Here is a 24,277-nt window from a genome sequence, read left to right on the forward strand (position 1 = left end):
TTAAAACATAACTTAATACATTTAAAATGACCAAGAAAGAATTAAATGATATTATACAATTAATATGTCATTTGTACCAATTCATACGTTCATTGATTAAATCTAATGCATTTTACTAATGTTAAAACATGGAAAATTTACTTCACATCTCTTTTGATATCTCAATTCATAAGATGGTACATTCCACCTAAATTTCCAAATCCATAATTTCAATAAACATTTCTATCACTGTTCCAATTCATTTCACCATTGAATATTCCATTACACATTTCATTTCCATTTCATATCCAGTTGCCATTTCAATAGCAACAATTACATCTCATATAGTTTATTTCCAATCATATGGATTTTGAGGACTTATTCAATATCATCATTTCAATCACAAACATTGCATTTTTATCTTTTAACTCTCTATTAACACAACTCGGACTCGGACGGATACACGTATCCAACCAACACACCAGTTTGACACCTAGTGCCTCATCAAAGAAATTTGAAACAAATAGTTGCGCCCAACGCTATCAATAAGTTTGACACCTAGTGTCTTATCGGTTTAACCGATGCAAATTGTCACCCAATGCCTCATCGACTCGTAGTCAAAGTAACCCTGAACTCTTTCTACATGCCAACTATATTCGACTTTATCTGAACAGTTAATAGGGTACTCATTACTCAATTTATTATCAATCAACATCTTATTTCACATATATATTCATCATTAAATCATTCATCCACACTCATGACAACATCAATCATCTTTATATGCATTCAATTACACATTCATATAAAATATACATTTTTCATATAATTTCAGTGTAGTCCTCCCTAGCCTTATTCAATCCAAATCAATCCCAAAACAACTCATCATATCAAAATGCCTCACCTTAAGTTCTTACCATGCAACAACGTTCAATATGCAGTAATTTATAAGTAGTTCAAATTATAAAAATACAAACCGTAAACACCGAGCTATTCGTCAACGACTTTGTCTTTTCCTTTCTTTTTTAAAGGATTTCAGTCAACGTTAACAAATTAAAACTTGAACTTGGAACCCTAAAGCCGTTTGTCTTCTTCCCTTTTTTCTTTGCTTCGAAATTTTAGAATGGAAAAAGAAATATGTTCTACATAATAATTCACTAATAATTAAATTTTTGACACTTCTACGATTTAGACTTTACACCTTAATTAAGCATTATTTCGACAAAATTACTCGACCAAAATTCAATTTAGTTCTAATATAACTCTGTAAATATTTAATAAAAATGTTTACAGATTTGATTTACGTAATAAGAGTTCTAAAACTACACTTTTCAACAACACTAACTTTTGAGTCGTTACAAAAATATAATGTAAATACAATATGAATCACTAGGATAAATTATAGAAAATATAAGATGAAGTAAGACAAAATATAAACATGACAATAAAGAACAAATTAATCTTTAATTGAATCATTATGATAAACTACATTAAACACGATAGACACAAGAATAACATGATAAAGACAAACATACACAAACATGTTAAAAAAACATACATGATATACAAAATATAAATTCATCATACTTTAAATACAAAAAAACACAGGAACATATGTAAAAAATAATATGAGCACACAAATGTGATAGAATTTAATATAAATAAATTATGGCATAATAATTTATTTGGTCTTTCAATTTTATAAAAAAAATATTTAGCTATTTATTTAATTTTTGTCTCTTTTAATTATTAACTTGTGTTTTTGTCAAGTCACCCCAAAATAGATAGAAAAATTAACTTTTTTTTTAACTTTGCTGTTGTAGCATACATGTGGATTGCCATGGATGACACATCAACATTTAATTAATTCTTTAAATTTAAAAATTCAAAAAAATATAATAAATATTTTTTAAAATAAAAATCATTAAAATTACTAAAAAAGTATAAAAAATCTTTTTTTTCATATTTTACAAATTTAAAAAAGTACAAACATTTACTTTTTCTATTCATTTTGAAGTAATTTGACAAAAATACAAGTTGGAGAACCGAAAGAGACATAAAGAGTTAAAATAACCTCTTTTGTAAAGTTGGAGGGAAAAAATCATTGTGCCATATATTATTAAAATGTAAATCTTAAATAACTTTATAATATATTAAATTTTAAAAAATAAGACATTAAATATTTCACTTTCGTCCTTAAAATGATGGCTCTTTAAATGTATAATTTTACCTTACCAAAATTATCCTCTTGAAATCATTAAACAGTTTGGTGATTTGGCTAAAAATCAGCCATGGTTAATTTTCAATTAAGCCATCGCATGCGTTGGGATAGTGCTTGTCAGCTGGGAAGAACATAATGCTTATCTGCTGGGAATCGGCGGTTTACAATGTCTAGATGTGCTCAGAGTATTGGGTTTAGGCTAGTAGCTCAAACAGTTTTAGCCCAAAGCTCTTACTCTTGGGTTGGCCCATCCTCATGAATCAAGTATTTGACTTAGAATTTCCAAAATCCAGTGAAGCATATCGGCAACCAGTATCCTTTCCGCTTGGTTTTGGGCGATTAGCGTCAGCATAGTGTATGAATGGAGTCAGGGGCGAAGGAGGAAGAGAAGGTGATGGGATACAACAGCAGAAACGTGAAGAAAGCGGCGTTACATTCAACATTGACCGCATTCCTTGACGATCCAATTCTCGCCGATGTCCCTAAGAAACCCAGTTTGTCCGATGTCGATACCCTAATGAACCTTGAATTGGGGAGTGCCATGTGTATCTCTATACTCAAATTAGATGGAACTTCCTTCGGTACACTTCGAATGCTCTTTCTCTCTCTCTCTCGCAGCTAGGCAGGCCTTTAGCCACATATAATTTGTGTTTGAAATTGAAGTCGGTACTTATTTGGATTGGCTTTCCTTGGAATTTGAAGATGTTGCGGTGATGAATTCAGCCACGGTGAAAGACTTGAAGCTCGCAATCAAGAAGAAAGTGATCGAGTTAGAGCAATCCAAGATGGGTCATCGACACATTTCATGGTTTATCATCTTGTTTATGCTCTTAAACCACCCTCACATTACTCGGTGGCATTTTGATGTATTAGAGAGAAAAAAAAAACTTCAGAGTAATTACGTTTACTATAAAGTTCTGTTTTTGAAGGTTTTTTTTTTTTTTGTGGTTATAGGAGGCACGTTTGGGCTAATTTCTGCCTAGCACACCACAATGAGAAGCTCCTTGATGATGGCGCTGCACTTCAGGATTTTGGTGTTAGAAATAATTCTCAGGTCTTATATTTGGGCCCTTCACTTTTTTGGAAATGGTTTTTTTTTTTTAATAATCGTTCTTTTCTCGTTTCCTGCTTATGATCTCACCCTGGAGCCTTAACATCCATTGACCTTGCAAATATCAACTTGAACAGGATTCATATGCTAATGAATTATGAGAATCCATCATCCCAAGTAGGTTTTTATAAATATCATTGAGAGGAATCTTAACTTAAAATTGATCTCGAAAATTGGCTCTCATTTACAATTACTGGGGCTATAATGTCTAGCAGCAGGCGGCATGTAAAATTATAAACATGAAGAATTTCTCCGAGGATGTTATGATGTGTATTGCAGGTACATTTTTTACCCTATGTTGTCTCAAAAGGTTCTGGGAGACATTCTAAGAGGAGAAAACACCGCTTCTTCCTTGGCCTGAACAAGCAATCATGATGACATTCAGTCATTGAGGCATCCTGTTTTCTGAGCCAACTCATTCCACAAATTCAATGTTCCATAGCAGAGTAAATGTGGTACAAGTACATTAATTTCTAGTTGACATTTTAAATAAATTTTAAAGCTCTTCTAATACTAAATTATTAATAAAATTAGCTTTATCATATCTCGGATTCTCAAAACCAAATACATTAATCACGTCATCATCTCCAAAAGTACACAACAAAGGCAATAACAAGAAGGAATTACAGCAAATCCCTCATAGAGTTCAACAATAAGAGTAGCATGTAGGAAAAGGCGAGCAAACAGAGCAAGGCTGTATCAACTGCTGTGCTTCTGCATATCAACTACCTTTTTCCAGGAATCACGGCTGGAAATCTCAGCCCACCACCTCCCTACATTTTTCTTGGAAGTGAAGAGCTCACCCCTGTCAGTAGCATTCACCAAATAATGTGTGTTAGGCAAGTGGGAAAGATCTGCCAATGAAAACTCATCCCCGGCCAAGAACCGACTTTCTCCTAGCCTTTTCTCGTACACCTCCAGCACTTTAGCCAGCTTATCGTGGTTTTGGTTGATCAAGGATTGGTCTTGCTTAATCTTCATTCGGGGTGCAAATGCAAGTTGGAATACCAGAACTGAGCTTGGGGGGTTAAAGCTCTGCCCTTCTGCCTCCAACCATTGATCTATTGAAGCTTTCGCCAACGGGTTGCTCCCATACAATCCCTTGTTCCCCTTCTCTGCATACTTTTCACATACATACCTACAAATCGCCCGTGACTCTACAAAATTCAATTTCCCAAATCAAAATCTTAGCCACAATACTCAAACAAAAAGTACCAACCACAAAATGCAAGTTTGGGAATGATTGATTACCAAACAGGGAGGTGCTTTCGTCTTGAAATGCCGGTACTTGACCAAAGGGCTGTCGAAGCCAAGAATTAAAATAGTTTAGTTCAATTTCAGGAAGCAGATAATTCATTCATGTATGTATGTACCTGGATCTTGAGGAAATCAGAACTTTTGTGCTCTCCCTTGGACATGTTAACGGGAATAAGCTGGAATTGAACATCTTTCTCAATGAGACAAGCTAAGACCCTAGACACAGCAGTAGACAATGGGGGGCCATGCACTTTCACCGGAGTTGCCATTTGGAAGTGCCGTCTACTTTGTCCTGCGTTAACACTCTCCACCCATATAAAAGGAACTTGCACCTAATCCACTACCCACTTTATCCCTTGCTTAACGAGTGGAGTTAAGTGGGTCCACCTAGGACATAATCTCATAAAGAGGGTGTTTTGTATCTACAGCATTATAGGCTCCACTGGGCTAAGTTTGGGTCTTGAAAATACTTCAAGACGTGGACTACAAAGAGAAATATTGGCTGTTACTCTGGAAACCCTTCGCTCAGTGATTTTTGTTTTCCTTTTATGTTTTTATTATGCTTTTGGTTCTATTGCTTTATCAAAGATACCCGCGGGCTTATGTCGGTTTAAATCTTACAACTATCATTTGATAAGTGTTTGCATGCATCTTCTCATAGACAGTTACAATAGATGCTCACAACGGTACATAATAAGTAATTAGGTTATGATGTTGGTAAAAAAATAATTTATGTAAAAGTAAAAATAAGCAAAGTTTTAGTTGAAATGATAAAAAATACGCATTAAAGCTGCTGATCCACTACATATATTATGTTGCTCCACTTCTACCTATTATTATTACAGCGTACAATGGCATTGGTACCTTTGTCTTTAAACGTTAGGAAGGTAAATCTAATAAGAAGAAGTTTACCTTGTGTATCTCGGATGTTGCTTGTAAATGATAGTTACATTATCAAATGCAATAATATATAGCAAGCCCCCAAACATATACATTTGATGGAAAATCTGATTCAGCTCCTCCAAATAATGTCACTCGTTTTCATTCAAAGGCTGACAAAATGCTGTTGAATTTCCACCATTCTGGAGGGTTTTGTAAGAACGGTAGTAGCTGCATCTCCATGAACGAACTTACAGCTACTGCCGTTCTTACACCCTTCAGCAAAGTACAAATAAGGCTTCAGGTCTTCACCCCGAGAAAATCTGCCGATGGAACCCACTGCGGCGGCCAAGTCGTTTGGGTTTTGCTGTGGGTGTGGGGTTGGGATGAAAGGGTGTTTAAAACGGGAGGAAGAGCCATTGCAATTGAATGGCTAGCAGGCGTGTTAACTGAAAATGGAAAAACCAATCAAAAGGAAACTTAACTGAAAAAGGAAAACAAATCAAATGGAGAAATGAGATACAGACGCTGGAAGTGGAATAAGAGTTGTTGGCAATCAACGTCTATCTTTTTAATACTCTCATTTGACCCCTCAACTTTCATCTCATGTACAATGCGGTACCTACAAGCCCAATTTGATACCTGTACTATTCTGCTGTGTATGAATGTACCCAAAGGCTATCACATTGTTTAATTTACACATTGCATTCACAACAATGAATGAAATATGTCTTGGTTTTGAATTTTGAATATATTTTTTACATGTTGATTAAATTTGATAAATTTCTTTTTATTTCTATTTTTAAGAAATAAACAAAACTTAAAAAAAAACTAAACAAAAAACTAAAACTTATCTATTGAAAATTAAACGGTAAAAATTATATTCAAAATCTAAAACCTATCATATAATGACACGTGTAAATTAAATAATGTTGAAGCTTTGGTTACATCAATATATGGCAGAATAGAACATTCGACATTTTCTTTATATATGTACTATATCAGAAGAAAATTTAAGTGCAAACTATTATATTAAGCTAAATACAAACTTTTAATCTCCTGTTCGCTTGAAATTAGAAATAATCCAAATATTAGCCCAATTTTGAAGCTTAATATAACAAAAACTCATCTAAAATAATTTAATAATCAATTTCAAATGTGCCCTTAATTGAATGTAAAAAATCAATTTCTGTGTAAGCCCTTAATGGTGTTACTTCACCATGTGGCAAGTCAAGAATGTGCCACATGGCAATATATATATCCTCTTTAAATTTCTTAAAAATCATAAAAATTATAGAAAATTGTACAAAATATAAAAAAATAAATATTAATAGAAAATTATAAGAACTATATGATTACGAAAAATATAACATATTATAAAATTATAAGAAAAACTATTAAACACATTAAAACTAAAAATATTATAAAAATATAAAAGAAATGATAAACATACGAAAAAAATTAATAAAACCCAAAATTTTCTAGATTTTAAATCTTATTCTTTTAATGCTAGTTACCATCAGCCATTGGCTCGAAAGAGTTGGAAGATATCAAACAATCTATTTTTTTCAAAAAATCACCACGCTAAACCGGGACAATGTGTCCTCATCCAATTTTCTGACTTCAACTCTTAATGGGTGTTAAATTTAAAAAATATTTTTAATTTTCCATTTTGATTTTTATTTTATACTTAAAAGAAGATAAATAAATTGGAGATTTGTCATATCTATCTAGACTTAGACACGTGTCATAATAACATGCTATTTCAGAAGGGCACATAATCATCTTTTCGACTTCATTCGAGTGTATTGATAACTAGTCATCCCGAATCCCGTAGCCTTGGTATGGGACTTACACTATCCACTACCTCTCCGAGGACATATACTATTCATCTCTTCCGTTAATGGAAATCATTAGCTAAATAGTTTGACTGTTAAATAGAAGCCAGCAAAAATTATCACGTGACAGTATATTGACGTGTCTGCTTAGCAAAATTAATTTTTTTTAAATAATTAAAATGTGCATATGTAAAATGAATTTAAATAACCTTATGTCTAAATTCATTTTGGATGAGTGTGAAACTAAAAAAAAATCAAAAGTTATAAAAAAAATATATTAAAAAATATAATAAAATTCTAATATATATTCCAAATGTATAAAAACTCAAAAAAATAATTATTTATTAAAAGTATATAAAAAATCATATTGGATATACATATGCTGAACTGATTGAATTATTTCCTTCAAATTAGTTGCATGTAATGACGGTTGGTGTTGAGAATCAAAACTAAGCAATTACAGCAAAATCTTAAGCTTTAAGCTACAGTGGCTTGCTGAACAAACAAGAAAATCAATCTAGAAGAACAAGAATAGATTGCTTAGCTTAAACTAGAAAATGAGGAGAAAATTTGTTGAATGATTCATCATCATATATGAAAAAGAACAAAACATTACATATAACAAGTAATTAACTTGTCAAAAGGAAGAAAGTGTCACCTAAACACACCTAACTCCACTAACAATGTCTTGAAACTTATAAAATATTGCTTGAACACTTGGTTAAGCTGATTTATCAAATATATCAGCACCAAATTACAACAAATTCATTACAAACTTAGTTCAATTCTAACTAAGCAAAAAAAATCATCAAAACAACAAAATGACAACTGTATGGGCTTCAGCTGCTAACTACATGGCTCGATCCCAAGGGCTGCATGTAAGTCAATTTCTAACACTCCTCCTTGGCTTCCATGCTACAAACACCCAATCTAGCTCTCAAATTCTTTAACCTTGTCACACCAAGAGCCTTTGTCAACATATTAGCCAACTGGTCTTCTGAACTGTAATGAACCAGTTTGATTTCTTGAGATTGTTCCATTTCTTTAACAAAATGTCTTAAAATGTTTTGTTTTCCCATGAAACACTGGGTTCTTTGCAATTGCAACAGCAGATTGATTATCACTTCTGATCTCTGTTGCTTCTCTTTGGTGTGAATTCAAATCTGCCATGATCTTCCTTAACTAAATTGTTTGGTTAATAGCTCTTGTAGCTGCTACATATTCTGCTTCAGCTATTGATTGAGCTACAATAGACTGTTTCTTTGAGGTCCAATAAAAAACAGCTGAACCAAGGTAAATAGATACCTTGAGGTGCTTTTCATGTCATCTATCGATCCTGCCCAGTCACTGTCAGCAAAACCAAGAAACTTCATGCTGTCAACTTTGGTGAACATAACTCCAAAGCACAGAGTTCCCTTAATGTACCTCAGTACTCTCTTTGCAGCTTGAAAATTATTCATGTTGCGGCAATGCACGAACCTAGATAGGAAACTGACTGCAAAAAATATGTCTGGCCTTGTGGCTATTAAATAGAGCGAACATCCCACTAAGCTCCTATAGGTTGATTCATTCACTTTCTCGAAATCATCTTGGCTTGACATTTTTTTTTCAACAGCAATTGGAGTGCTAGTTGCCTTGCAATTTTGCATGGAAAATTTGTTCAGAATTTTCAAGGCAAAACCCTTTTGGCTTAAAAAAATTCCTTGCTAAGTCTGAGACACTTCCATCCCAAGGAAATAGGACATGTCACCCAAATCTGACATTTCAAACATGCTCTCCATCTTGCCTTTAAAATCAGTCTACATAGCATTGTTTTCTCCTATCACCAGCAAGTCGTCTACATACAAGGAGACTATGAGTAATGTTTCATCACCTTTCTTCTTCACATACAGTGTTGGCTCACTAATGCTTCTCTCGAACCCCAAGCTTGCTAGGTAGGTGTCAATTCTGTCATACCAAGCCCTTAGTGCCTATTTTAAGCCATACAAGGCTTTTCTTAGCTTGTAAACTTTGTCTTATTCACCAACAACTTTAAAACCCTCTGGCTATTCAACATATATCTCCTCATCAAGAAAGCCATTTAGGAAGGAAAATTTTACATCAAGTTTATGTATTTTCCACTGCCTTTGAGCAGCCAATGCAACTAGTAGTCTGATTATATCAAGCTTTGCCACTAGCGCAAATGTTTCAAGGAAATTGATCCCATATTTATGACTAAACCCCTTCACTACTAATCTTGCCTTCAGCTTGTTCAAAGTTCAATTAGCATTGTGCTTGGCTCGAAACACCCATTTTACTCTTATGACCTTCTTGTGAACTACTCTTGCAACTAACTCCCAGGTCTGGTTTTTGTGAATCATGTTCATTTCATCAAGCATGGCTTGCCTCCAACCTTCTTGAGCTTGATCTTCTTCAAGAAAGGTTGGTTAAACTGTAGCCACACCTACCCTCTCATATATTTCACTTAGTGGTTTGGTTCCCCTAATAGGCTCATGATCAATGTCCATCTCAGGATCATTTTGATCAACTTCAGTTGCTCTGTTACCAAGTCTTCAGCAGTACATTCTAGTTCATTTTATCCCAATTCCAACTTGATCTCTCATTAAACACAACATCTTTACTCATAAAGACTTTGTAAGTTATAGGATCCAAAATCCTACAACCCTTCTTGACACTACTATAGCCTACTAGAATGCCAGGCTAAGCCTTCTTTGCCAATTTGTCCCTCTTGACTGCAGGAATGTGTGCATAACATATGCAACCAATGACCTTTAGGTGAGCAACTGAGGGCTTGAACCCAAACCAGGCTTCAAATGGTGTTTTTTCAAGTAATGCTTTAGTTGGTAGCCTGTTTTAAAGGTATATTTGCAGTATTAACTGCCTCAACCCAAAAACTTTTAGGAAAATTCTTTTCAAACATCAAATATCTGGCCATATCTATCAGAGTTTGATTTTTTCTCTAACTAACATTATTTTGTTGAGGTGCATAGGTGTTGGTGAGTTGGTGTTCAATGCTTGATTCCTCACAAAAGGTCTGAAACATTAATGAGGTATACTCTATCCCATTGTTTAACCTTAGTGTCTTAAGCTTGCAACTTGACTGAGTTTCAGCTACACTCTTGAACTTCAAAAACACTGAAGCCACTTTTGATTTACACTTGAGAAAATAGCCTCAATAGAATCTTGAGTAGTCATCAATGAAAAGGATGAAGTACCTGCTGCCATTCAAAGATTCAGTCTTCATAGGGCCACACACATCAGTATGAACCAGTTGTAATTTTTTAGAGGCCCTCTAGGCCTTATTAGCAGGAAATGGTAGTCTAGCTTACTTTCTTAGCTGACACACTTCACAAACATCTTATTTTTCAATTGTTTTTGTGAAATTTTCAACTAAGTCTTCTTTAGACAACTAAAGTGGAGACTTATAGTTGACATGGCCCAACCTTTTGTGCTATAGTACGGATTTATCTAATACAGTCATGTAGGCACTAACTGAATTCTTGTTCCAATCAACAATAAAGCTTCTGTCAGTCATGGTTACTGACATGAGCTTAGATCCTCTTGGATCACTAATCAAGCACTCTTTGCCTTTGAATACAATAGAGTATCCCTTTTCAAGCAACTGAGTAATACTTAGCAGATTTTTATCAATTTCAGGTACTAATAAAACATTAGAAACAAGTTTGGTACCTGAAGGAGTGTCAATCAACACATCTCCCTTGTCTTCTACTTTAATGTAATGTCCATTACCCACTTTTACTCTTTTGTTGAAGCTTCTATCAATGCTCTTGAAAATAGCAGCATCAAGTGTCATGTGGTTTGTGCAGCCACTGTCAATCAACCACCCTTTTGTGGTTTTTCTTTTGGTAGCTGAGCAGGAGACAGCAAATACTTGTTCTTCTTGACCACAACTCTCTTCTGCCACTTGAGCTTTTGTTTTAAGCTGTTAAGATTGATGTTGCTTTTGTTGGCTTTTGTTCTTGCACACCTTCTTAACATAGCCTATATGTTTGCAAACCTTGCACTGCACATCAGGTCTGTACTAGTAGTTTACTTCTAGATGGCTAACCCTTTTTACAGTATGAGCAAGGTGGATATCTTCTTCTTGCTCCATCTCTTCTAGGCTTGTCTGACCATGTTTGCTTCCCTTTATTGCTAAGGGAGCTCGAGGTTGGTCTGTTCTTGGCTTGAAATGTACCTTCTTGATGCTCCTCATGTCTGCTAGCTCTTCTTTGTTCCTGGCATAAAGTGCATTGATTAGCTTAGTCAAAGAGATGCTTAACAGATCTCTTGAATCTTCTAAGGAAGAGATTTTGGCTTTATATCTCTCAGGTAAGGTTGAAATAACCTTCTCAACTATTCTGGCTTCACTGAATTGGTCCCCAAGGAGTCTGATGCTGTTCACAACAATTATGATCCTGTTTGAATATTAATTAACTATCCCTTACTCCTTCATCTTTAGGTTTTCAAAATCCCTTCTTAAGTTTAAAAGTTGTTGTTGTCTTATTTTTTCAGTTCCTTGAAACTCTTCTTTAAGCTTGTCTTAAGCCTGTTTTAGAGTCTCACAAGACATGATCTTTGTGAAAATCAAGTCTGACACATTGTTTTGGATGCAAGACATTTCCTTGTACCTCTTAGCTCTGTTATTAAAGTGCTGCCTAATCCAAGCTACTGTGGAGTTAGCTCTCAAGGGTGGTGGTTTCAACATTAGCATTGACAACCTCCCACAAGTTAAATTCTTATAGGTAGGTTTTCATTTTCACTATCCAAATATGGTAACCTTCACCATTGAATACTGGTGGTGGTGCTAGAGAGAAACCTGATGAAGGCATTATTTTTTAGAGTAGAAAAGAGAAAGGTCATCTAAGAAATTAGCTCTCGATACTAACTGTTGGAGTTGAGAATCAAAACTAAGCAATTACAGCAATGTTTTAAGCTTTAAGCTATAATGACTTGTTGAACAAACAAGAAAATCGAGCTAGAAGAACAAGAACAGATTGCTTAGCTTAAACTAGAAAAACAATGAGAAAATTTGTTGAATGATTCATCATCATATATGAAAAAGAACAAAACATTACATATAACAAGTAATTAACTTGTCAAAAGGAAGAAAGTGTCACCTAAACACACCTAACTCCACTAACAATGTCTTAAAACTTATAAAACATTGCTTGCACACTTAGTTAAGTTGATTTATCAAATCTATCAGCACCAAATTACAACAAATTCATTACAAAATTAGTTCAATTGTAACTAAGTAACAAAACATCATCAAAACAACAAAATGACAGCTGCATGTGTTTCAGCTACTAACTGTATGGCTCGATTCCAAAGGCTGCATGTAAGCCAACTTCTAACAATGACGAACCAAGAAACGGTGGATGCTATTAGGAATGATGCTCCGTCCACAAAAAAAGCTTCTTTTAAGAGGAATAGTAGGGATGACATTTCCTACATTGTTGTAATTTTAGTGTGGCATTGGCCATTTGACCTGCTTTCATTTAATAAAAATGACACTTTTCAAATAAAGTGCAAGAACCCTTTGTTATCCATATTTTTTCATATCAAAATCTTTCTCGTACATAAGCAAAAATGTACTAAAGCTATTTAAATGAACTAAAAGAAGATTCAAATTGTAACCTACAGATTGTTGTGCTTTGCTCAATGTTACATTATATGTACATCATTTATACAATAGAAAACTCCATAGATAAAAGGGTTATCGGTATAGAAAGCACAGATTCCACTATAAGCCATTGTTAATAAATTGTCCATTATAGTATTGTAAATACAACATAGTGCAAGGCTTTAGCCATAAGATGATAGAAGAGAGGGAGCATGCTGATGGTTACAGACTTTGGTGTTTAAGCTCCTTATCTGATATGGGAACGTTTAAAATGATTTAGGTGCTCAGTATCAATTTGAGGAAAATGATATAGCTTCTGTTCCAATTTGGGTTAAGCTATTTGTTTTACTTAATATATTTAATATTTGGGTTAATATACCATTTGATACTTAAGTTTAACTTCAATATTCAACTTGGTACTTAGACCAAATGATATCATATGACCCAATGAATGTTTGACATGAGTGTTCTAGTAAAAAAAAATGACACTTAATTGAGATAACTAAAAACTTAAATACCAAATTAGACAAAAAAAAACCCTCAAGTATCACATTGAAAAGAACTTAAGTGTCAATATAAACATTAGAATCAAACTTAGATACCAAATTAAAAAAAAAGAAAAACTTAAATACTAAATTGTATGTTGAAAACAAACTCAGATACAAAATAATGCCTTGAGATGGCAAAAAAAATTATTTGTGGGGGCACGGATGGGCACGGAACGGCATTTGTTGAATGAGAAAAAAATTTTACGATGTTGTTTGAATCTACATGGCTTGCCCTACTCAAATATTCTGACATTTATTGGCCGACATAATGCCGTTCAATGCTCAACTCCATTTCCATTATATCTTGGAAAATATAAAGATTGAGCGACTAACTAGGGAAGTCTGAGACTAGAATGCTAAATTAGCTTCACAAAATATACAAACACTATCAAATTTTCCCTCCCCAAAATTCCTCCAATAACAAAGCAACCCTTCTCTTATCCTACATAATCCTTTTCGAGCTCTTAACTTCACATTTGCTGCCAGCACCCTATATAAAACGAGACCCTTTCTCTTCTTAATTTGTTTCTTTGCTGCTCTGTCTTTTAATCAATTTGTCCCTGCCTGTGAGCTTTCATATTGTTTGTCCTCGTCTAGGATTCATCTTTCGTCTTGGTCAAAGCTCCTTCGTACATACTCTTTCTTGTCTTCCACAACTTCACACATGTTGTTTCTTGAGTTGCATCCGGGCCTCGGACAAGCCCCGTTGAATCTCCTCGTTGTCAGGCGTTTCTTTTTGCAAGAACTCGTAGTCTTGTATTGAAGCTTCCCATTTCCCCAACTATTACATTATATCCAATGCAATATTATTGGATAGAGTTCAAGCTGTCAAGCTATACTAGAATTGAACATGTAAAATAAGTGGCAAATTGTTAATAGTCTAACCTTGGAATTACAGTCGGCTCTTCTTAGTCTAGCTTTGCTGTAACCAGGACGCACATTAAGGGCACGGGTGCAGTCCTCTACTGCGTTATCGTAGCGGCCAAGCTTGGAGAGGCAAGCTGCTCGGTTGCACAACAAGACAGAATTGTGCGGGTCATGATCAAGCCCCTCGCCATATGCAACACATGCCTCTGAGAACCTAGAGGCCTTGAAATGCTCATTGCCATTTGATCGAGCATCTGCCAGTGCTTTAGCTTTCCTCATTACAGTGTTTGCTTCTCTGTTATTAGAGTCAAGCCTAGCAGCTCGCTGAAGCGTCGCCAAGGAATCCTCAAATCTTCATACAATAATCACAGTGTCATTACAATGACTGAAAGAATATTTTTCTAGTATGACTTAAAAGTTACGAATGAGAGATTACTAACCTGCCGGCAGCGATGTCCACCTGAGCTCGAACAACAAGCACATTCGCGTTAGCAATAGGGCCAAAGTATTTAGTGCTGTCATCAACATTAAAATTTGGACCTTTCAATAAAACTTCATCGGCCTCTTGGTGTCTGTGAAGCTTTAGCATGGCCTCGGCTTTCAATGCATATATCTTGACATAAAGAAGAAAAAAAAGAGTTATTTATTGTAAACTGGCAGGCCAGAATACTAAAATTTTGATGGAATTTGAGGTGTTTTCTTTTAGGATTATGTTGATCGTGTATGCACCTGGGGAGCTGAATCTTCACCACCATTAATGGTTGAATCTGTTTCTTTTATCAGGTTTTTCCAATCTCGTTGTATTTTAGCTTCGGTACATTTGTTTAAATGTGACTGAAGTGTTTTAGCTTTAGTAATGTCATTAGGGTCAGCCTCAGGGCCTACTTGGTTGTAATGATATATTGCCTTCTCCACCTCTCCTAACCTGAGATTTAAGTTTGCTAGACGATGGTGAGCTCTGTGATAATGAGGTTCGATTCGAATGGCTTCTATGCACTCAAAAACTGCCTCTAGAATCCTGCCTAAAGCTGTTAAGGCTGCACTTTTATTGCTTCGGTAGGAAGCCTTGTTTGGATCAATGGCGATGGCTGCTTCATACAAAGCCAATGCTTCCACAAAATTCCCATTCTTATAATCTTCGTTGCCCATGATCTTCAATGTTTCAGGGTCCATTCTCGTAGAAAGAGCTCTGCATAGAGAAGCTGGCTGTCGTTCTGCACGCTTCTCCTTGTCATGTTTCTTCACCACATGTCCTTTCACACCGTTGGGATATTTCCCGTTCGGCGTCGAGTGCTCTGTTTCAGTCTTGGGAACGTTATACGAAGTCATGTTTCCTCCTCCTCCTCTTCCTCCACCAGGTTGTCTCAAGTTGCCTAAACTACCGTGAAGCATCATGTTGCTGGACGAGGCTCGTATTAGGTTGTTGTTTCCTTTTGTTTTTTGATGATCCACAATTATGCTTTCAAGCTCACCGGATATACTAATACTTTCTTTAGGCAGCTTTCTAGCTGGGTTCATAGACGCTTGGTTATGTTTTATTTTGGTTTCTTCTTCAAGAGGTTTCGGGAGCTGGTTTTGTTGATATACCGCAGCGGGCTTAATATGATTTGGAGGCTGTTTCGTGCATGGTTTTGGAATTGCTTCTGGTCCATTCACCGAAGAGTCAAGAAAGGAAGGCTCATCGGAACCACTTGGCCCCTTCTTTGTATTCGAGCTTGTGCTTATAACTTCGTTGTTTTTGACTGTCAATGAATCTACCGTAGCAGACCTTTTATTACGCTTCCGAAAAACAGCATTCAATATCCCACAACCCAATTTCTTTTCCTGTGAATGCTCCCCCATATTTTGCTACTCAGCTCGATGTTTAGGACGCATGGGAAGGTTGAATATGGATCAAATTAGTTCCACGACATGAAATTCATGCCAAGAGACAAATTTCTCTTTGTTTAACCCTCTCCTTTTAGGAAAAAGGTTGCTGTAATGATATACAGATGTGGTGTTTTATTAAAATAGCAAGTTGGCTTTGATTGTTGAAACCAAATTTGTTCCCTTTCTCCTTGGTTTTTCTTTGGTTTAAGTTATCTTGTTTGATGTAAATAGGCAAAGCCGGAGACCAGGTCTGTGTAAATGAGGATCTCAAAAATTTTAGAAAGAAGATAATTAGGGGTTTGTTTTCTTTATTTTCACTGAACAAAAATTCGCTATGTCCCTCTTTGTGGCCCACCAATATAAAATTGACATGTGGATAAAAATTATTAATAAAATTTCCATTGACGCTGTTTTTTTTTTTCTTTGACATCCCATTGACATTGTTTGGTACAAGTAACCCAGGTACTTCATCAATCGAAAAAGAAAATTCTTTTGTAGTTAAAGATCCCCCCTCAATCGTCAAAAAGCACAAGTCTAATCATCTCAAGCATCCATTAGAGTGATTTGGAGAAGCAAAATTGTCATTAGAACTAAGTTCCAGTATCTAGTTTTAAACAGTGGTTAACACACAATGAGATATGTGATTCAAAGGAAAGCGATCAATATGGCCAACAAATAATAAAATTAACATTGCCATTAGCAAACAAGACAATTTACAGTCCTTTATAAGAAACTGTAAAAAAAATTCTTATGAAGCTAAAAATTTCTTATCACCCAAAACCCAAAAGAGATGAGGAATTTTTATCTTGTTTTCCTAAAAGTCGATATGGGAGAAATAAGATTTTAAGTTTTAAAATACTTGGAAGCAAAAGGTATGACTGCATTTAATGGAAAGAGAATATAGCGATTTAAAATAGAAACAACATAACTTTAGCTAAAGTATTAAAAAGCTTCTCGAAAATAATTCAAAAATTAATTGGGTTGTTAGTTGGAAATATCCATATATAATGGGACAAAATCTACATTTAAAAGGGTAAATAAATCAAATTGATTAGAATCAAATAAAATCAAGATATTATTTTTAAATCAATTTTTGTATATATCCACAGGCTCATACCAGTCTGGACATTTCGCGTCGCTCACGTCGTGCGAGTGCGCCACAACCCCGACGGGTTTGAACCTGCACCCCCTGCGCACGATACAAGATTCCAAGCTTAGTCATCCAATCACCTTTTAAGTGGGTTCTTATGTATATACACATCTCACACTTGGTCTTTAACCAATGTGGGATCTAAGTTTTTCTTTTCCTCAACAAATATTCACAAATAGCTTACTTTGAATATCAATTTCTCATTCATCACATCAACCATTTTGAGCATATGATATACCGTTATAAATGTCTCATGGAGTAGAATATGACACCATAATTTTATGATTCAACTCTCCACCTTTACCAATTGAGAATATGCCTTCAAGTTTCCATAAATTACAATTTTTCCAACAATCCCCCACATGAATGAAAATTAATAGTTTTATCGAAAAAAATATTGACTCGATGTGGTGATAGAATCTACGATCAATAGTTGCATAGGATAGGTAGGTATCCACACTTGAACCTTCCTTTGTGAAAGTATATTTACTTTACTAGCTAACTAGCAGACGTGATATCCTTGAATTGTTCTATCGTTTGTGTAAACGACGATATACTTCACACAACCACCTCTCTGGCTAGCTGTCAACACTAGTTCTGCAAGAGTTTGAGAGAACTATGCCCCAATAGTTTCCTCGAAGCGGCCTCATTTCACTCTCACATCGGTGACTTATGTTGTTCGACTCACCGAAACACACAATGGTCATTAAAAGCATTGTTTCCCCTATCCCATTTTTAGTCACTGATTACATCATAGGAACGAATTTGGGATAAGTACCCCCATAGTGACCTCACAAGGTCTATGCAATTAGGTTATCCCTTTGAACCTAGATATTGGGATCTCCAATCAACTAGGTAGGGTTATCCTTCACATAGCGCCTTTTATTTTCATGGGCTTTAGTCTCATTTCTTTCGATGCTTTATCAACATGATCTCGATCTAAGCCTTTAGTTAGCGAATCTGCAATGTTATCTTTTGATTTTACAAAATCAATAGAGATAACTCCGTTTGAGATCAATAATTTAACAGTATTGTGTCAACGACACATATGTCTCGACTTACCATTATACGTTACGCTAGCAAGACACCCCCGACAATGAAGGTAATAAACTATTTATTCCCTCCTCTCATTTGAACAAACTTTAGGTCACAAACATTGCTATGTATTAGATCAAGTGGTTTTCGACCTTGTTAATTTTGCCTCAACACATATTTCACATTTATAATTATAATTATTGTGAAATGAAAGAATGTGCTCTAAGTTAATTAATCTACATAAAGTGTCATAATTAACATGTTCGAGCCTACTATGCCATAAATTAAATAACTTAAGCATAGAAACCTAAAAAGAAGCAATATTCTTATTCATAGTTTTGCCTTTACAGAGATTGCATTTAGTTTAATACATATCCCCTTCCCACAAACATTCCTCCTTTAGTAAGAAACATTCTCATTCATAGTTCTTACGTATGTTAGGCACATAAGTCCATATCGGACACTTCCTTAGAAATTTCTTCCACAGCATTGGCCTCGTTAGCTCTAACTTTCTTTGAGATCCTATAGTTAGATGACTTTTCCCCTATCTTATTACAATTGAAGCATTTTCCTTAAAATTTTTTCTTCTTGGAAACGCCACCTTTTTATCCAAGTTTAGACCCATTCTGATTTTGTTTTCCCTTCTTGAAGTCTTTCTTGACTTTTATGACGTTTGCCCTAACACCATTGTCATTTGTTGCTTTGTTGAGCCTTTTTCTGTACCTCTATTGTCTTCTTTAATCTAAAGTTTGACAATTAAATCTTCCACTGACATTTCCTTTCTATTGTGCTTTAGGTAACTCTTAAAGTCATTCCAAGCAGGAGGCAACTTCTCAATAATGGCAGCCACTTGGAAGGATTCATTTATTATCATCCCTTCAGTAAGAATTCCTTGAATGATCAGTTGAAGTTCCTACACTTGATTCACAACTAATTTAGAATCAATCATTACAAAATTCAAGAATTTAGCAACTAAAAACTTTTTTAGCTCCAGCATCTTCGACTTTGTATTTATGGTCCAATGATGTCCATAATTCCTTAGTTATTTTCTTAACACTATACACTTCATACAGTACATCCGACAATTCATTTAGGATGTAGTTTCAACACAGGAAATCAACATGTTTCCAAGCTTCAACAGCAGTGAAAGCGGTACTTCATCTACCTCGCCCTCTTTAATAGTAGGTGTAACGCCCAAAATTTTAAGTTTTGTATGTGTTGGGTTTTGTCATTAAATGTGTTTAGTTTGGGTAGATAAGAGCTTGGTAAATTTGCTTAAGGTCCGGGGTTCTAGTCTTCTTAAGTGTAAGGGGTATTTTGTTTTGTTTTATTAAGGTTGTGGAAGACTTTAAATTTAATTTAAACTTTTCAGTAGTTATCTAGTTAGTTGTGGGGTGAGGTTAGTGCCTCTTTTCAAGGGGAAAGAGTGTGGGTGGTTATTGTTTTTTTTTTAAAAAAAATTAGCAAGTCTTCTTTACGTTTCTTTTTTTTTGTTCTTTCTCTCCATTCTTTATTTTTCTTCTCTGTTTCCTGGCAGCCTTTGTTTTTTTCATTTCTTGTTAAAATATTACCATCCATTTACAACTTCGTTGCTTCGATTCTTTGCTGATTTACTTTGGTTTGGGTGTTGAGAGTAGTCGTCATCTTTCGTTAGATTTTTTTTTTCGTTTTAGGAATTGTAGTAAATTGGGGGTTTTAGTTTTCTTTAGAATGGAAGGGTCTATTAACTTTGTTATTCATTCTAATGCTCGATTAGGGGAGAACTGTGAGTCGAGTGGTGTTGTTTCAGTGGATTAAGCATTGTGCAGTTGCTGGTCATTGACGTTAAGTTTGCAAATACTTTGGATGCTATTGTGAGGCTATGTTCTTGGATAATTCTTTTGAGTTTCATAAATTTTTACTGAAATTTGGCATTGGAATGTTGATTTTAGGTGTTGGGATTGTCATGGTTGCATTCCTAGTAAAAATCGAACTAGGTGTGTAACGAGAAACTCGAAAAATAGTGATCGGTGAAAGCCAAAATTGGGGCCTGTCAATGTCACACGTTTGTGTGCCAGGCTGTGTGGTAGACACACGGCCCACGCCATTTTTTGCCATATGGGCCACACTGGCATGTGTAGTCCACACGGGCTAGGCCATTTTGGGCATGTGGGCCCACACGGACATATAGGCCCAAATTTCATAATTTTTCTCTAGGGTTGTACATGTCGCCTCGATCGACTGTGGGCTTTCCGTAGGGTTGGTATGTATGGTATAAGCCTTAAAGCATGAAATCTGTCACTCTGTTAGATTGAAAATGATGAAAATAATGTATACATGAGTATTGTGTAAAATGATATGTATGATCTATTTTGCTATGTATGAGCATGTTTAGCATTTGTTATACAAGCATGCATGTGATATACGTTCTGGTATTTGTTATTCTATTTTATCTGATGATCTATCTGTATCTGGCTATAGGCAGGTTATGTATTATGAGGAGGAAGTATTCTATGTAAGGTGATATTTCGCCAATATACTGGCGGCAATGTCACGATTATTCTGAAAAGTATCATATAGACATTATATGATGTGTAGAGTTGGGTGGGTCTTTTATACCCCACATGGTGTGTTGGGATGGTCGAAGTTTGTATGTAGAGGATTGGGGTAGGACTATGCATATCTATATCTGTACGTTTCTGTTATAAATATGATTCTATAAAAAAGTTGTCTATATCTATTCAATCATGTAATTGAATCTAGATTTCTATTTCTATTGAGTTATACACTAAGTTTTAAAACTCACATTCTATTTGTCTAATAATTTCAGGTGGCTGTCAAACTTAGGGGGTCGGTGCGACGGAAGCTCGGGTGTAAGTTGTAACAACCTATTTTTCAATGGTGTTAAAAATAGTGGTTTCGGGGCCACCAAATCTGACGAATAAGTTTGTAAATATTATTATTTAATATTTACGAGTCAAATGTGACTTTGAAAAGGTTTTTGGTGATAATTTATGTTATTTAAACTATTTATTAAGTTCGAGTGGTAAGGTCTTAAGGTCAAGCGGTTTTAGAAAATGAGGTATGGAACCTCGTTTCTTAAATCGAGCCATAAATATTTTTATAAATATTTACGGAGTGCCATTAAGGTGGTAGTAAATTTTCGTTGAAAAATTTTAACGTTTGGATAATTAATAAATTTAAAAGGACTAAATTTTAAATGGTGCAAAATGTATTAAATATAACGTTTTAGTGATTTAATGGCTTGATTATTAAATTAGAAAGGACCAATGTAATAAATAGTCCATATTATTGACATTGGATGGCACTGTGTATTAAAATTATAAAATATTATCTGATTTAATGGAAAAAGTGTAGATTTTATGAAATTAAAACAAAATTAAAAGAAAAAAAAAGCCATTTCTCCTTCATCTTTTCATTTCACCATGCCAAAACACCAGGAGAATTCAACTTGGGAGGTTCTACCATTTTTTATTCTTGCATGTAAGCTCATTTTGATTTTGTTTCTTGTAATTTTTATGTTTTTGAGATTATTGCAACTAGGTCCAATTAGCTCGTACCTTCGTTTTTGAAACTGTTAAAGATTGTGAATTTTTCCATTGATGAATCTATGTGATTTTAGAAGTTAAATGATGAATTTGAAATGTTGGTTGATATATAAAAGTATTTTGTTAAGTGATTTTGATGAATTTTTCGATTAGGGACTAAATTGTTGAAAGAGTAAAAGTACAAGGTTTTGATATGAAATTGTTGCAATTTCATAAAAATGTAAAAAATGACTAAATTGCATAAAAAACATATTTTTACTGTCTAAATTAATAGATTGAATGAAATTATTAATTTAGATCAAGATCGGGTGGAAAATCGAGGAGAATGGAAAATTACCAAAATATCTCTATACTTTGACATTTCTATAATTTTGTCAGGTAAGTTTGTTATACGATTATTATTAATTTTATTGAATATTTAAAACTATTTCATTATTGGTTAAATCCTTAATGGCATTTAGCTATGTTTTAAGAAATAGAAACGTAACGTTATTCGGGCTCTGTGCCTAGTAGGCTTCGTGCCGGTGTATTATATCAGGCTTTGTGCCTAGCAGGCTTTGTGCTAGTGTGTTATATCAAGCTTCGAGGCTGACAGTCTTCGTGCCAATGTATTGTATTAGGTAAATTGTACTGAAAATATTATTTCCGTTATTCGATGTTATTTCATTTGATTCAACGGGCATGAATATTACAAGGATATGGTAATTGTTCTATATGAACCAAGACTTGTATGTATGAATGACTTTGAATTGGTGAGTTACATGAAAAATATGTTATGTTGATATGGATGATAAATCCAATTGAATTATGCTCAAGTATAGTGGTTATTCATGTTAAATTCATATGAATTATGCTTAAATGAACTAACATGTCTTATTAATGTGCAAAGTTGTCGGTTGGATTGTATGATGTTTTATTTTGAAGTTATGCATTGAAAAGGTAAGCTTTCACTTGACCTTATGCATATGTTTATGGAAAGGTTAAATGATTCAAATGAAATTTGCATATGGAAATGGATCTTCATATGTTCAATTCAAGTGATATATGTATGTGTGCACTAACTTGTGCATTGATGATATTTAGGCTTGTAGTAAGCTTATATTCATGGTTGATTTTTATGTCTATGCTTGGTAATATGCAAATGGAACAATTAAGAAAAGGATGTTAAACGGGAAGTTCAATACTGGAATATAGTATGATGATAATAAAGAATTGATAAGTTAAATAATGTATTTGTATGTGAGCAAACTATTTATGCTATGGATGAATCTACCTATTTCATGGATAAATACACTGAATTAGAAATTGACAATGTTGTTTAGGCTTATGATAAGCATTGAGAACGAAATGGAAAGTAAGTAAATTGAAAGGTATATAATCTTATAAAAAGGTTGATGATTATATAGACTTATGGACATTATGATATTGGTATAGGTTTATGTTTATTCAATAAAGTTTATTATTTAGATGAAATATTATGCTTAAAGTTTATATGAGCTTACTAACCATTCATTGCTTATGTGGTTATTTTTCTCTTACTTTATAGATTATCGGAAGCTGGATCAAGTTGGAAGCTAGTTGAAGATCCATCACACTATCCATTGATTTTATCGGTAGATTTTGATGTTTTGGTCGTGGTTATAATGAGATGTATAGGTCGACTTATGTCTAATGTTTAGTTAATGATTTCAGTATGTAACGTTGCTTTGAATTTGTGAAACTTATGATATTTGATGCCTTGATGGTTGGTGTGCTTTTGGCACTTTGATGTTTAAAGTTTGATATTTTGGCATGTTGGTACTTAAAGGTTGGAAGTTGGAATGGTATATAAACTGCATTCTATGAAATGTTGTTTTGAGATGCTTGAATGCGATCATTGAGGTATGGAAATTGATAGTGAACATTGAGTTAATAAATGGCTAGTTTGGTGTGTTTGGATGTGTTGACATATGGTCAAGTTTGCTAAGGTAGTAATGATAGGTGTTAAGTAGTCAAATTGGTGTTTTTTGAGTATGATATTAGTATGTGAACATTGTGGTAAATGTTGGCATAAAATTAGTTATAAAGGTTAGTTTATTTGTGGTTAAACTTAGCAATTGTATAATCATGTTTGATTGTTGTGATTGAGGTGCCTTTTGGGCATATTGGTTGAATGATTAAATACTATGATGATCTAGCTTGTATGCATGTGTTAGGTACATTATGAATGTTTGAATATAGGTGCAAATGACTTGTAAGGGTGTGCTTGAATTGGGTGAAAGGAATAACTTGAATTTGTCCTATTTATTGTCCACATGGCCTAAAACGAGTGTTTGTCTTAGCCGTCTGTGACACATGGCCACGTAACAC

General features: G+C 34.4%; 4 protein-coding genes across 4 annotated transcripts; 1 reads left to right on the forward strand and 3 right to left on the reverse strand.

Moving 5' to 3' along the window:
* Window positions 1-2,353: 2,353 nt before the first annotated feature.
* On the forward strand, window positions 2,354-4,073 carry LOC107898062 (U11/U12 small nuclear ribonucleoprotein 25 kDa protein). Its single transcript, XM_016823617.2, has 4 exons — window positions 2,354-2,781; window positions 2,903-3,008; window positions 3,155-3,254; window positions 3,591-4,073. Exons 1-4 carry the CDS (start codon window positions 2,562-2,564, stop codon window positions 3,684-3,686), a joined length of 522 nt encoding a protein of 173 aa, XP_016679106.1. The 5' UTR covers window positions 2,354-2,561; the 3' UTR covers window positions 3,687-4,073.
* On the reverse strand, window positions 3,863-5,536 carry LOC107898050 (glutathione S-transferase F8, chloroplastic). The gene is made up of 3 exons (XM_016823609.2): window positions 4,685-5,536; window positions 4,563-4,611; window positions 3,863-4,468 (listed from the first exon to the last, which is right to left on the reverse strand). The coding sequence occupies exons 1-3, from the start codon at window positions 4,835-4,837 to the stop codon at window positions 4,011-4,013; spliced, it is 660 nt and encodes a 219-aa protein (XP_016679098.1). The 5' UTR covers window positions 4,838-5,536; the 3' UTR covers window positions 3,863-4,010.
* Window positions 5,537-10,736: 5,200 nt separating this feature from the next.
* On the reverse strand, window positions 10,737-11,999 carry LOC107958920 (uncharacterized). The gene is made up of 3 exons (XM_016894837.1): window positions 11,917-11,999; window positions 11,355-11,682; window positions 10,737-11,228 (listed from the first exon to the last, which is right to left on the reverse strand). The coding sequence occupies exons 1-3, from the start codon at window positions 11,997-11,999 to the stop codon at window positions 10,737-10,739; spliced, it is 903 nt and encodes a 300-aa protein (XP_016750326.1).
* A 1,572-nt stretch (window positions 12,000-13,571) lies between these two features.
* Window positions 13,572-16,278, reverse strand: LOC107958912 (inactive TPR repeat-containing thioredoxin TTL3). The gene is made up of 4 exons (XM_016894826.2): window positions 15,056-16,278; window positions 14,767-14,939; window positions 14,345-14,678; window positions 13,572-14,240 (listed from the first exon to the last, which is right to left on the reverse strand). Exons 1-4 carry the CDS (start codon window positions 16,166-16,168, stop codon window positions 14,118-14,120), a joined length of 1,743 nt encoding a protein of 580 aa, XP_016750315.1. The 5' UTR covers window positions 16,169-16,278; the 3' UTR covers window positions 13,572-14,117.
* Between the last annotated feature and the right edge of the window lie 7,999 nt (window positions 16,279-24,277).

Source organism: Gossypium hirsutum, chromosome A11, assembly GCF_007990345.1.
Source record: "Gossypium hirsutum isolate 1008001.06 chromosome A11, Gossypium_hirsutum_v2.1, whole genome shotgun sequence".
In the NCBI taxonomy this organism is placed as follows: Eukaryota; Viridiplantae; Streptophyta; class Magnoliopsida; order Malvales; family Malvaceae; genus Gossypium; species Gossypium hirsutum.